Raw genomic sequence first — 13,190 nt, forward strand, 5'->3', positions numbered from 1 at the left:
CCGGGTCCGGAGCACCAGCGCCTCTCTTCTCATCCAACGGCGAAAAGCTTAAGGAGAGATAGATCACACTGGTCATTGTTTCAGCATTTTCCAGCTTTCTTCACAATCCCTCGTTCCGCTGGCTATCCATCTGCTGTTTAATACAATACATTTAGAATGCGGCGATCCATATCTACGGTAAGTCCGCCATGTATCCCATGTGTCATTATACGTATTGCGAGGTCCTACGGCTGGTCACGGAGCTGGCAGGCCTACTTGAGCCATCCAAGATACATATGGCGGCTTGAGCGGATAAAGAGAAAAGTGCTAAAGGTAGAAAGAGCAGGAAGCGGTCTATACGAGAGATCTGGTCTGGTAGGCTATGTCTCACATTCTGTGTTTCCAGTCTCTAGCAGTAAGCAGCACTTAATGGTTTACTCGTCAATCTTTCATTCCTTTTTCCCGGGTCAACACGGATCGACCCAAAGCTTCAAGCTCAATATACTGGACATGGATAGCCTGTCATGGAGGCTTGGCTCCCGCATTCCTCGCTTGGACCAAACTCCCCTTCCCCTTCATCGATGCATCGTCTCTATCACACTATGCTCGCTCTAGAGCTCTATGATATGACTTGACTATTCCCCCTTCGCTGGCTGACAAAATTTCATAGAGCATCGTACCTCACCATACCGACGCTGCTGATATGATGGTTGCATGGCTGGTAGCGGTCCAAATCTGATGATAGCCCGGATACTCATCGGTTCACTCAGTCCCGGAGCGGACATCGCTTACCAGCCATTGAGCGTTCGACTAAGACTTAGTGTAACATACGCGGTGCCTTTCCACACCAACTGCAAAGTTCAATAACACCGGTTAGCCCAACAACTCAGATCGGACGATCTATTTCATCGGAGCGGTCTCGGCTACTGCTGCTGCCCGGGTTTGCATGAGAAACAGGGCCAGTTGTGTTGGAGCGTTGAACCTTCAAAGGCCAACATGTCCGCTATCGTCTTTACGATGACGAAGGTTACGTTAAGCGAAGCGCAGTCACAGACCCTATTGATGCCAACACATCACTTCACGATCGCTGTGCATGCATTCGGGCTTGAGGGATGTGGTGGTCGGGGTGACTTTTGGGGGTGGGGAGGGGGGGGGGGGGGGGGGGGGGGGGGGGGGGGGGGGGGGGGGGGGGGGGGGGGGGGGGGGGGGTTGCCGCGTCGGAGGCGCACTCTCAAATGTGCCATTTTGCTTCCATCATGAGTGATCATCTAGTATAAGTATAGAGTAGTCTGCGGCAATGCAAAGCTGCAAGACAATCATTGTCATAATACACAAGTCCTCTACCTCATTTTCAGTTTCCTTCAACTCAACCACTCTAGTTTATTATCTTACTTGACCTGAGATTCTTTCTCCTGTCAAGATGAGCCACCCCCAGCGCACCACCACCACTGCCATTGCTACTGCCACCTCCGCCGACCCCCTACCAAATCCCTCAATGACCTCGACATCCGATGGTGCTTCACACAAAGTTTTGCAGGAGCTGTTCGGCGTATTAAGACGCTATGAGGATTTCAAATCCGCAAAGGTCTTAGTCGTCGGAAAGGCGTGCATTAGCCACCATCTCAAAGACAGGTCACTGGAAGTATGAAAACCTTCTCCATTCGGTTACCCATCTCTGTCACCCCTAGCTATTTGATTGAAAAGCTTTCTCACTGTGGTGTAATAGAAAATCGAAATACTCGTCAACACAAAACTTCCGCCAGTCACGCTCCGGGCGGACCTCATATTCGACCAATCCGGATACTTTTCAATGTCGAGTATGTCGAATGCTGACGGCTGCTCTTTCAATATGAAAGTGGAAGATTCCAATCGCATCTCTTGCACCTTGGACACTGTATCCCCACGGCAGCTGTCGCCCACGGCTAGGGACCTCAAACTTCAAATTTGCTACCAGGCTTTTGGGAAAGTACATCAGCTGCAATATGTTCCGCGAGAGGCGATTCCCTTTGCTGACCTCCCCTCCGTCATTTTGATGGAGGTCTTGTTGCCTTCAGAGACTAAAACAATCATCAAATCCTCCCAGGTGTGGAACTTAGCCAAAAGGCTTGATCCACAGTTTAGGTGGGAGGATGGGCAGAGGAACGCTCTGGAGGCGAAGCTGACAAGGCTCATAGATCTGGGATGGAACTATGAGAAGAGGACGCGTGAAGAGTGGCGTGCGGCCCTCCATCTCCATATTGATGAGCTGGCAGACGGGGTGGAAGATGAGTCCACGGACGGAGAGGATGAGCTGGCAGACGGGGTGGAAGATGAGTCCATGGACGGAGAGGATGAGCTGGCAGACGGGATGGGAGATGAGTCCATGGACGGAGAGGATGATCTGGCAGACGGGTTGGAAGATGAGCCCCTTGAGAACAATCCTAATCCTTTGTCTTCCAACCTCCCTATGCCATATGTCATGCCCTGGCGTTCTTGGTGTGTTGGCGTTGGTGTAATGGCGTTCATCATTGTTCTCTATTTTCTTTTCCTTCGGGAAACCCAGACTCCTGAGAAAAGGCACAATACATGGACGAAATGGGTGTTCATCATTATGACACACTTTTTGCTATGATGGCTAGCATACCAGCTTTTATTTGCATCAGAAATGTCACTCCTTGGTATACACGTTTGTTTGCGACAAGGGAGCTTTCGCTGCTGTAGATAAAAGAAGTTCCATTGCGACGTAGAGATCAGTCGGTTCCTCTGATACCTCTAGCAAGATGTGGTGGATGGACTCTATCTTGGTCTGCATTGAACGTGGTTGTAGTAAGGACGTCTTCATGCGGAAAGTCCAGCCAGTCTGTGGATCGAGGTCGAGACCAGAAAGTGGAGGTCTCCGGTTTTCAGGTGGGGATGTGGTCTCCACGGGGGAAAATATGCTCAAGTGTTTCACTTATAGGAAGGCCATGTGCCATGGCATGGCATAGTCTAGTGGTAACTTCAAGAGGGGTTAACGGAGTAGGCGGGATTCAGTCCTAAACCATACACAGTAGGCTCAGGATGGGTAATACATAGGAGGATGATGCTTATCATGTGGACCCCTCGTGGTATTTTGCCGATCCGAACCCATCGATAGATGGATGCATTTGGCCCAGGTGGATTGGCTAATGAGGAAGGAAGATTAATTAGTACCAGACAGATAATAGTACAATGTAAATAAGCAGTAGTATTTCAATCTTTGCAGGTGATTTTTGAAAAGTGGTACTTAACACGTACTGATGATGATTGGGATTGGTTGGCCGATCTCGGGCCCGAGCAATTCTCCGCTAAGCCTCTTGCAGAGTTGGAGACAGGGAGAAGATTGCCCGACCAGGTATCAGGTCCGAAATCCACAGAAAGCTGAACGTCGTATGATGACATCTACGAGTGCGTATCGTTCGCCGTCTCATCAACCATTGGAGGTGGTTGAATTTGCTGTGTGCAGCTGCAAGGTCCAATTCCACAATATAAGAAGTAACATCCCCCCAAGGAGCGTCAAAACGTGCCCATGTGGCCTGTCCACACTTTGATAGCAGCAAGAGGGAAGATCAGATATCTTCTATGATAGAGTTTGTTAACCTGGGATGTTTGGCCGGAAAAGCACTGCCGAGCCCTACCTCAGTCAGACAGGAGAGAAATGCGTTTACCCCGTACAGACGAGGCGGTGGTTCCAAGGGCTTCAGTACTAGCATCTTCTAAGTATTATCGGTGGGGCTGGTAGCAGATACTGAGCTTCGGGACTTCCGAAGACGGCTTTCAGCACCGAAAGGTGCTCACAGTACGTACACAAGCCTTCCGAATCAAAAAAAAACCGTCCTTGTGTTGAGGCATGTCAGCATATTTGCATGCCACCCTTCTTGGGTAGCTGCGGTGGAAGACAGATAAGAGCGTGCTGTTTGGTATTGTAGGCAAACCCATGGTGATATCTCCACACTGAAGGAGGGACATGAAAGGAAGAGATTATGGGAGCTTTACGACGCCTTGGATGCCCTTGTTGGCGGCCACAGAGGCTGACAGAGCCGCCAGCATGCTATCGTACTTCAAGTGCTCTATTCATCCACCAGGGCTGAACGTTTGAAGTCAGTGGAGAATAAGACATGACGCTCGTCTAGTTGTTGAGTACGAGTACTGACTTGACTAGACTACTGCTTTTATTCCCGTGGTACACAGTCGAAAAGTAGATGGACGAGACGGAATTGGCAGGGCGAACATTGCCACCTGACAGTGGAGTCAAAAAAACGGGGCTTAACTGTGATGACTCTCCGTCAGTCAAGTGGAAATACTCAACAAGGGTTGACTGACATGGTGTTAGTGTGTTCAAGTGTTGGGGATAGACTAGACTAGTTCGTTGGTGGTTCCCAGACTCAGATAACGGGTGGCCCAGTGCACACCGGGCATGACCGTCTCCACTCCCCACCTCGCTTAGGCTCTCAAACCGTAGAGAGTAGATCTAGACTAGATAGATCTGATGGCCTATCGCCTAGTCAGCCCCACCGTACGAGATCTGCGTGGGAGGCCTTTTCTAGTACACACTCTCTTGGGTGGGTGTCTCTTGCCACCCCCCTCGGACTGACGAGGCCATTGGAAAAAGGTCCATTTACTTACTGTGTACACCGCAACCACTTACTAAGGGCTGATTTTGCTAATCAGCCAAGTTAGCTGTGAGCTACTTTGGAAATTATCCTGTCAGACGACTGAGCTGTGCCGTGGCATCGCCTGTTGAACAGCCTATGGTTAATAAGCACTTGGTAACCAAGGTGGCGAGTGATGCTTTTACCAGATTAAGTTCAGATGTACACAACTAGACTTAATGAGGCAAGGAGGTGCATCTATCCTTCGGACACCTTCGGCCGGGGCGTTAATCTGGTCAGCGGTGGGTTCTTTACTATAATCGATTGAACTGGGCCAGTTTGGCTGTCCACATCTCCGTATTATCTCCCCAAAGATCGAGGCGTGCTGCGACGTTCGCGATGGGATGAATTATCAGTCCAATGCTTAATTTCCCGGCGAATCATGCGGTCGAACGCCCTAGTTCCGACTCAGTACATAATATCGTTGAGGATGCCTGATGCATGACTGGAATTACCATTAACGCTCCAGAATATGCCCGTCAAAGAAGATTCGCGCAACTCCGCGGATTTGAGAGTACGACTGGCTTGGCCGTCGGAATGGCCGTCAAGAAGTATTGAAGACCCATACTATCCCGTTTCTTGGGGCACCAGTACTGTCGTTGTCTGTTCGCACCCTTAGACGAAAAGTATTTCGCTTTTTACTGAGCTGGGGAATGTGCACGACTCCACTACAACGCGCGGGCCAAGATGTGGCTCCTAATCTGTCCCATATAATCCAGTACTCTCAACAGGGAAGGGTGAAGGAAGAGTCCAAGATTTCATCATGCCATTTAGATATTTCTTTCGGGGTATCGAACCTAAGAAATCTGCTCGACCCCGGGCTTAACCTTGTAATTGGTATTTTCATGCTCACCCAATTGTTGTCGGTAAACTAGGACCAGCTGGATCCACGTAATCTGATGCTGGTAATGATAGGTCAAGGCCTCCAATGTCCCACGTGGACCAAGGCTCCAAGAGGCTAAACGTGGAGTCCGGGTTTGTATCGGTCTCCCGTCCTGGCACGGGAAATGTGCTGAAATTCGGGAGTAGATCAGCTCCGGACATCGGCTCCTCAGCAAGGGTAACTGGGTGGGCTAATTCGTCGGATTGGTGGTAATCTAGCACTTCTGCATATCTGCATGCTCTGTGTTAGGAGATGGTACGCATAGATTAAAGACACCGGGGAAACGTGCATCATAAGCTTGAGGGTCTCCTTGGAGAGTCGAGCGCCGTCGAACGACCAATCGAATGGTCTTTCGACGCTGGGCTCATCAGTAGGATCATGATATATCTGCAAATAGCGGTGCTCTAGAGCATTGCTGGCCGATATCCTGGCGTGTGGGTCGAAGACCAAGAACTTGTCGAGGAGGTCCACGGCTGTACCGCAAGTTTCGGTAAGTAGGGGAGTCCATCATCCATGCCTAAACAGAACATCACATACCAGCTTCATCGACGCTCGAGAACATTGTCCTTAGACAGCGTGGCTGTCTATCCCCAAGTGACTTAACTATCTGTACCGTCTATCATTCAGGTGAGCATGGGGCTGTTATAATGGTGGTTTCTCGAAACGTACGTTCTTACTGCAAATTCGATCGATGACCTCATCAGGAGGGTTGCCCAAGAGGTCGATAATCAAGTAGAATTGATTGATATGGTCCTTCCCGGGAAACAGGGGCTTTCCAGAGAGCATCTCGGCGAGAATGCACCCGGTACTCCAGAGGTCTACCTCCACGCCGTATCTCTGCCATGTCAGCATGATTTCCGGTGCTCGATAATAGCGTGTAGACACATAGCCGGTCATCTGATGTTCCTTCACTCGTGCGAGCCCAAAATCGCATATTTTCAGGTCGCAATTCTCGTTAACCAAAATATTGCTAGGCTTGAGGTCCCGATGGATAACGCCGGCGGAGTGGATGTACTTCAGACCACGCTATGGAGGCTAAGTTAGTCCTTTCTGGGCATTGGTACTCTGTTGGGGTTACCACTCCGCTGACTTACCAAGATCTGGTAGGTAAAGTATTGGACAAACTGGGGTTCCAGGGGTTTAGATCTCATCAACCGATTCAAATCCGTCGCAAGGAGTTCAGTCACTAAATATCTGAGAGATAGTGGTCAGTGCCAGTGTGATGGCATGGAGGGTTTGTGGGTACTTACATGTCCTCCAGTGGAGAGACAAAAATGTCACAAAGACCGATGAGCTGTAGATTGTCAGAATGAAGAAGGCGTCTTAAAGGTAGATGGATAGGGCCCGCCATACATTCTCGTGTCGAAAATGCTTCAAGAGTTTCACCTCTCGAAAGGTACGCTTTGCCACTGTGGCAGTCTCGAACGGCTTGATGACTTTTTTGATGGCGACTGCCTGTCCCGTAATCTGATCATGTGCCGAGCTGGATTGAAATGTCAGCCATACCCTCACTCACCCTCACTCACTCACAATTCCTCTCTCTCTCCCCCTTCCCAGTAGAAATCAAGAAAAAACAGGGCAGAGGCTACCAAACAAGGCCATACACCCCCAAGCCAATGGGTTGCAAGTTTCCATATCTACCCAACAGAGTTACGGTCAAGGTCAGACTTATTCCTTAGCGTCAAGTTACTGCTAGCTGAACCTACCGCTTTGTAGACTCGAATACCGTGCCTAGAAACTCGGAGCGGTTGAAGCCTTCCATGTTATCCGGATAGTGTTCTGAGTTCCTGAGACAGAGAAAGAAGAACAGATGAGCGTTTATGATCATGACCTGCGGTGAAACAGTTATTATGCAGCATTATAAAGCCATGGCCTGCCGTGTCAGTTCGGGATAAGGCCCCAAATCGACAGAACCACCGAGCTTGAAGTCGTCCCCACCCTCCATCTCCGTAATAGGAGCCAGGGACCCGGCCCCATGAGGGGAGAGAGGGGGGACAGAGGCATGGAGCAAATCAAGGAACTTGGATCCTTGGGACACGAAGTTCCCTGTTTTAGCCGTTTTTTCTCCTGACTGTCGTATGTACAGACGTGCTTTTGGCGCATAAGCGTCTTTGGCTACAGCTGGTGCTCCATGGTTGAGAGGGTGGGTCGACGGGCGAGACGGAGTCAGCCGTCTAAATTCAACTGCTGTCTCTGTTACCGGAAGCATTACCCGGCAGCCGCGCGAAAGATTGTCTTTTCTGTCTACTTAGTGACTGTGTGACTGTACACGTGGTGATGGAGCCGTCTTTGTCTCTCCAAGTCTGCTATGGATTGGTATGAACCCTGTGTCTGGCCCGTTCGAAAAGAGCACTGGGCGCCAACCACCTTCAGCACCCACCCAAACGAGTAATCACCACGGACCATCCCTTGCCCAATTCTGATTACAATCTCTATCTTTGTCCAATCTTCAAGTCTACCAGAACATATGATCTAGGGCAGTCCTATATTCACGGTCAGTGTGTCAGATTTCGGTCAGCAGCCCGCTCGAGCAACGCGATAGGCAGAGAGTCCCTAGTCAATCTACTTAACTTATTATCTAAACCTCCAACAGCATCTGATCGGAATCTGTCTTCCGCGTTTGCCACCCTGCCACGTAAACTTAAGCCTGTGGCAATGGCCAGTGGAGACTCCTGGTTACTAGCAGTAGTTCCCTAGCAAGGATCATCAATGGGAAGCCCAGAATGATAAGCAAGCAGAACAGCGTTGTACCCTGGTAACTTACTTAAGTCTTTATTAGCGGTATTTGAGTGCTTCTGGTTTGTTCGTGGGTTGCTTTTTGCAGGGGTTAGCATAGTGTGTGCTGTGAACCAGCACAGGGGAGACGGCAAGTGAGAGGAGTAGGGTTTGAATAACAACAAGGAGTCGGTTTAGTACTTCCTAATCACTTGTTAAGACAATGTCAGGCACAGAAAGAGCTTGGTGAAGAGACTCCAAGGTGGGGAGCGAACAAGGAGCACACCTTCCCTTGGCCTACTTTTGTTATGGTCTTGATACGTGCAGAGATGACAGGGAGTGAGAGAGGACTGCCGACTACTTCCAAGCAGGCTCTGAGCCATTTCATGCAAGGGTACACGGTAATTCAGAGTTAAGCAAATGTTAATCACGATGTCATCCATTTTTAGGAATACTAATGAATACGACAACCCCGAAGGCCATGATAGACCCTAGTAACGTCTGCCATGTTCACCAAGCCCCAAGTGCGGATATATTTTCCGGTCCTCACCAGTTATCTCATGCCAGAGTTGCTTGTTTGAATACATACATCTTCTAGATTAGATATAATAGATTCTGGTGTATTAGCCGCTTGTTTGGCGGATTTAGTGAGCAGGTATCTTCGTAACATCACGTCAAGGCAGGGCCAGAATGTCTGTGGTGTCGCGCAGCTATGTGTTCAGTACAAAGTAGTATCTCTGACCGGGAAAGCGCTACAGCTGAAGTGATATAGTAGTGCATACAACATCCATTCGTTAATTAGCATATGCCATTCAATTATCTACTTGTCTCATCCCTTTTTTCGTTCTGACTTTTTACTAAGAAGCTGGGAAAGTGGGTTTCATTACTTTCTCTTCAGGGACAAACCAGGAAAAGGAAGTGTACTCCTTACTAAGGAGAGACGCAAACGGAAGGGCAGGCATCTTGATCACTAATTTCTAGAAAACAACCTGGTAAGTAATCATGCTCTATATTAAAATGATACATTTGATTTTTGAAGCCTAAGCTCACCCCATCTAGCCCCTCTGTTCGATAAGCTCTCGATGGAACCATCTTCTGGTGGGAAGAGCGGAAAGGAGGAAGGTATCGTGGGTAAGTGAAAGATCGACTCTGGAATTTAACTGGACATGATCTCATCAATCCATTCTTGCATTAACCACACATTTCTGTTCTCCTTGACATTCTTCTTATACCTTTCGATATTGAACGGGTAAATGGGGTCTGGCATAGAACCAGCTTCCTGCCATTCTTTCCACAACCTGTCCATCAACAAGTGCTTGTAGTCCAATTCGCTACGCCAGTCCGCTTCCTCTATATATAAGGTGCGAAAAGGTTGTTGAATGAGGTCAATATGAAAAAGTTCCGGAGGAAGTAGTCTTGCAAGTCGTTCATGGAACTCCACAACATAATGGTACCAGGGTTCGTCAAAATGTTGATCTACACTCAAATCTCTGATATGCAGGCTAAACAATGACTCTATCCAACGCGCCGGAGTGAGCAGCTTTATGGGATAGAAGGAGTTGCCGAAACCATCCATATCCCAATCAGGAAGACGGCGGTCTGTAGAGAGAATGAAATTAGGGTCATTGGGCTCCGGAAATTCAAGGGGAAGATCGGGCATGAGCCAGAGCCACTGGGACTTCCGAAGCAAACCGACAGAATAGCACCTGGTTACTTTCTCGTCGAATCCTCCCTTAACATAGCGATGGAAGTGTTTGGCAGGCCACGGGAACGGATAAGGGTATTCAATTGGGATTTTAGCCCAGCAGCAACCAATGTCACCAGCAGTACAAGGATCCTCGGATAAACCAGCAACTCGCAACGCTCGTATAGTGGCATCCAGGCGATCGTCTGGAACCACAAAGCAAATATCACATGCCTATTGTCGATCAGTTAGCCTTGTTCAATTTCTTTCTCAGTCTATTATATGGTTGGTTTGCCTTACAGTCGCAATGCCCTCATTATGGTAATGCAAGTTCATTAAATCTCCGCAGGCCACGTAGGGAATCTTAGCATGATCCAATAACTTGGCTATCTGAGATCCAAATTCGAGCTGTCGCCCACCGAGGTGCTTAGGGGGCGGGAACCGTGATTTCCAACCCATCTTGAATATGAGACAAGGGTGGTGTAGTGGTGTTGAAGAGCAACTATCCCAATCAGTTTCAGACGCTGGTCTTTTCGGGTTGTAGTTCGTTCACTCGCTGCTGGATGTCATGACCTCTTGCGTCTATTTATGAATGGGGATGGTGATGGATTTATATCCCAGCGTGTCTAAAACTAGTTATCCATATTCATGGAGTTTACATCAGATGTACATGGACTTTCCGAGTTCCTTCTGCTTGTTTCATTCCATTTGGCTTGATGGAAACTCTTCCTATGTTGAAAAGCCATTGCCTCAACTTGTGCCTTGAATGGTAGGTGCAGCAGTCGCACCCAATATGTCGGGGGATCCCTACTGATCTACTGCTGTGCAGATGTGAATGACCATCAGCAGTACCTGCTCTCAGATCAGCAGCACATGAAAGCAATAGCATAAAGTATGCACAAGCCTTTATCATGTGTCTTAGTAGATATGCAGTGGGTGTTCCCAGCCATCAATGTGTAATTGTGAGAACAAGTCACGGCCCTGTCTTTACATATTCGTATAGTAGACGCACACTCCCTCTTTACCTCGCTCTTGATTCACTTCTCGTGGCAGCCCAGACGGAAATAGAAGAAGGGAAAGCATCATAACCATCTGGAGATTCCAATATGTGCCACTTTCATTATCTCACGAAATAATTAATTCGAACTGTGAGTACATGAATCAAGCTAAGCTCTTGCTGTTTGTGTGCATCCAAGACTGGACGTTCGCATGACCAAAGACATACAACGGCTTTAAAACAAGGTTTCTGAATATTCATGCCGCGAATGTCCGAAAGAATGTCAAAAGTAATAAGACAAGCATGTTGAATTGCGGCTTTAGACCGTCATCAAGTCAGGGGTGGCTGGATTATCTGTGAGGTAAGTAGATGGGAGAACATGCAATAATCGAAAAGGTTTGAGGGGCTTGAACTAAATAAAAGGGCGGCGTAAGAAAATTCCGAATTTAAAGAAGAGACAAAAATAATAAACAAATAAAAGATAATGAGGTCTGACCCAGAAAGAAGATTACGTTGAAGTGGATGATGGTGCGGGATCGATCCGTGTCCGAAAAGAACGGGGAAAAAAAAAGAATGGGGCAAGCCGGGCTTGAACCGGCCACCTTCAGATTTACAGAGACATCCTTTCGGACGAAGCCTGTGGGCCGAAGTTAAAGCTTCAGTCTGACGCGCTCCCAGATGCGCCATTGCCCCGATTATGTGAAAGGTGACACATTTTAACTACTCTTGTAGGCCCTTTTGCAAACGTCAAAGTATACATTATGCAGCGAACCCGACCGTTGAGTGTGAAGTTTTCGCACTATATATTATTCTTTCTTGTTTTTATTATTCTGTGATGACTTTCAGCATACTATAGTGGTGTTATTTATGGGTGATTGCGATTTGGAGTTGGCTGGTACGGCTGTAGACTGAGGCATTTACTAACATTAGGCGCCGTCGACTGTCTGCTACTAATGGTATTTGCACCAAGATCGATATGATGACATTGGCATGCATCTAACTGTTGAACTTGACTAGAATGTATCTTTTTTCAGTTTACTGTATTGCAACTGACGCAGATATGCCCCGTACGCAAACACCTAAACTGCTCGTTCCCTGCCCAGTCCTTCGGAAGCCACGGAGTTGCTTAAGAACATCCCAACTGAAACAATCAGGCTCTGCAACATGTTAAACAAAACCACGTACTGCCCATCACTTCACTTCATGGTATATCTGTCTTGTCTACCATGCCTCCAAAGCAAGTACTCAACTGGGTCTTACTTTCTACATCCACCTCAGCCTCAAGAAGTTCCCAAACCGGCGAAATCCGCTCTACAATATCACCCCACCCACGCGACTGCTTCGACACTTGTCCTTCCCTGACATACTCCAAGGCAAACTATTCCCCACAAATTGAGTTTGAACATTGTCTTTGAATGGATAATGCTGTAACCTTCACAGGAAAGGAATCTTCCCTCACCAGCATACAGCCAACCCACCAACTAACGAATTACATAATCGACCAGAAACTCTCATGAACATTGACTAACCATGTACAGCTAGCGCAATCTACAACAACCCCACAACATCTCCTCCACCCACAAGATGCAAATTATCCACAGTCAAAAATCGTAGAGATAAAGAAAAGAAAAATTCACAACAAAAAAGGATGGGGCAAGCCGGGCTTGAACCGGCCACCTCCAGATCTTCAGTCTGACGCGCTCCCAGATGCGCCATTGCCCCTTGATTAGTGATCATTGTTTAGGGTTTTGACGATATGAGGGAGGAGTAGTGGTTAGAGATGCTTACAGCAGGCATATGGAGTAGATCGATCGATTGACTCATGCCCAGTAACTTGGTGAGGTATTAATATGTCCTGGACATGGTTAGTAGGGATAGTACCACAGAACATTTTATTCCGGCATGATGATGGACTTAGGACTACATTTCACATGTTTTCCGATACCATTCTAATATGAACTTGCCTGCGCCAAGAGATAGACAAAGCGAAAGTCATTAATGGAAAGCAGATAAGGACAAATACTAACTAGAACATTGTTCATTCTATCTCTTTTCAATCCTCATTCTTCCATTATCCGACAGGAAAAAGTCAATGGACTTCCCTTCCTACCCACCTAACCCTTCATTAACCACTTACCAGTCTGAGTACTCCTAGAAAAGACCAAAACCCTACTGTATTCTCCATCCAAAATGCTTTAGAATAATATTGATTTCTTCTCTACATCATGTCCAGCTTCATATAGCACTCCTTGGTCGCCTTATTATCAACCAATGGGGCAATGG

General features: G+C 47.8%; 3 protein-coding genes and 2 non-coding genes across 5 annotated transcripts; 1 reads left to right on the forward strand and 4 right to left on the reverse strand.

Annotated features, from left to right (window-relative positions):
- Window positions 1–1,399: 1,399 nt before the first annotated feature.
- On the forward strand, window positions 1,400–2,230 carry BO79DRAFT_174292 (uncharacterized protein; the record flags this gene model as incomplete). Its single annotated transcript, XM_025679736.1, has 2 exons — window positions 1,400–1,621; window positions 1,706–2,230. Coding segments are annotated over 2 exons (747 nt in total), but the record flags the coding sequence as incomplete, so codon positions are not given.
- Window positions 2,231–5,233: 3,003 nt separating this feature from the next.
- On the reverse strand, window positions 5,234–7,273 carry BO79DRAFT_174293 (mitogen-activated protein kinase mpkC; the record flags this gene model as incomplete). Its single annotated transcript, XM_025679737.1, has 9 exons — window positions 5,234–5,742; window positions 5,801–5,984; window positions 6,049–6,127; window positions 6,181–6,537; window positions 6,606–6,705; window positions 6,762–6,805; window positions 6,865–6,994; window positions 7,101–7,148; window positions 7,218–7,273. The coding sequence occupies 9 exons, from the start codon at window positions 7,271–7,273 to the stop codon at window positions 5,478–5,480; spliced, it is 1,263 nt and encodes a 420-aa protein (XP_025538851.1). The 3' UTR covers window positions 5,234–5,477.
- BO79DRAFT_266800 (uncharacterized protein) lies at window positions 7,146–10,766 on the reverse strand (the record flags this gene model as incomplete). The annotated part of the gene is made up of 7 exons (XM_025686991.1): window positions 7,146–7,685; window positions 7,781–7,878; window positions 8,078–8,190; window positions 9,393–10,144; window positions 10,211–10,439; window positions 10,484–10,536; window positions 10,635–10,766. Coding segments are annotated over 7 exons (1,500 nt in total), but the record flags the coding sequence as incomplete, so codon positions are not given.
- A 715-nt stretch (window positions 10,767–11,481) lies between these two features.
- On the reverse strand, window positions 11,482–11,600 carry BO79DRAFT_t147. Its single transcript has one exon. It is a non-coding gene; the product is annotated as a tRNA-Phe (tRNA).
- A 956-nt stretch (window positions 11,601–12,556) lies between these two features.
- On the reverse strand, window positions 12,557–12,629 carry BO79DRAFT_t146. Its single transcript has one exon. It is a non-coding gene; the product is annotated as a tRNA-Phe (tRNA).
- Window positions 12,630–13,190: the final 561 nt, after the last annotated feature.

The sequence above is a fragment of the Aspergillus costaricaensis genome (genome assembly GCF_003184835.1).
Source record: "Aspergillus costaricaensis CBS 115574 unplaced genomic scaffold BO79scaffold_18, whole genome shotgun sequence".
Taxonomy (NCBI): Eukaryota; Fungi; Ascomycota; class Eurotiomycetes; order Eurotiales; family Aspergillaceae; genus Aspergillus; species Aspergillus costaricensis.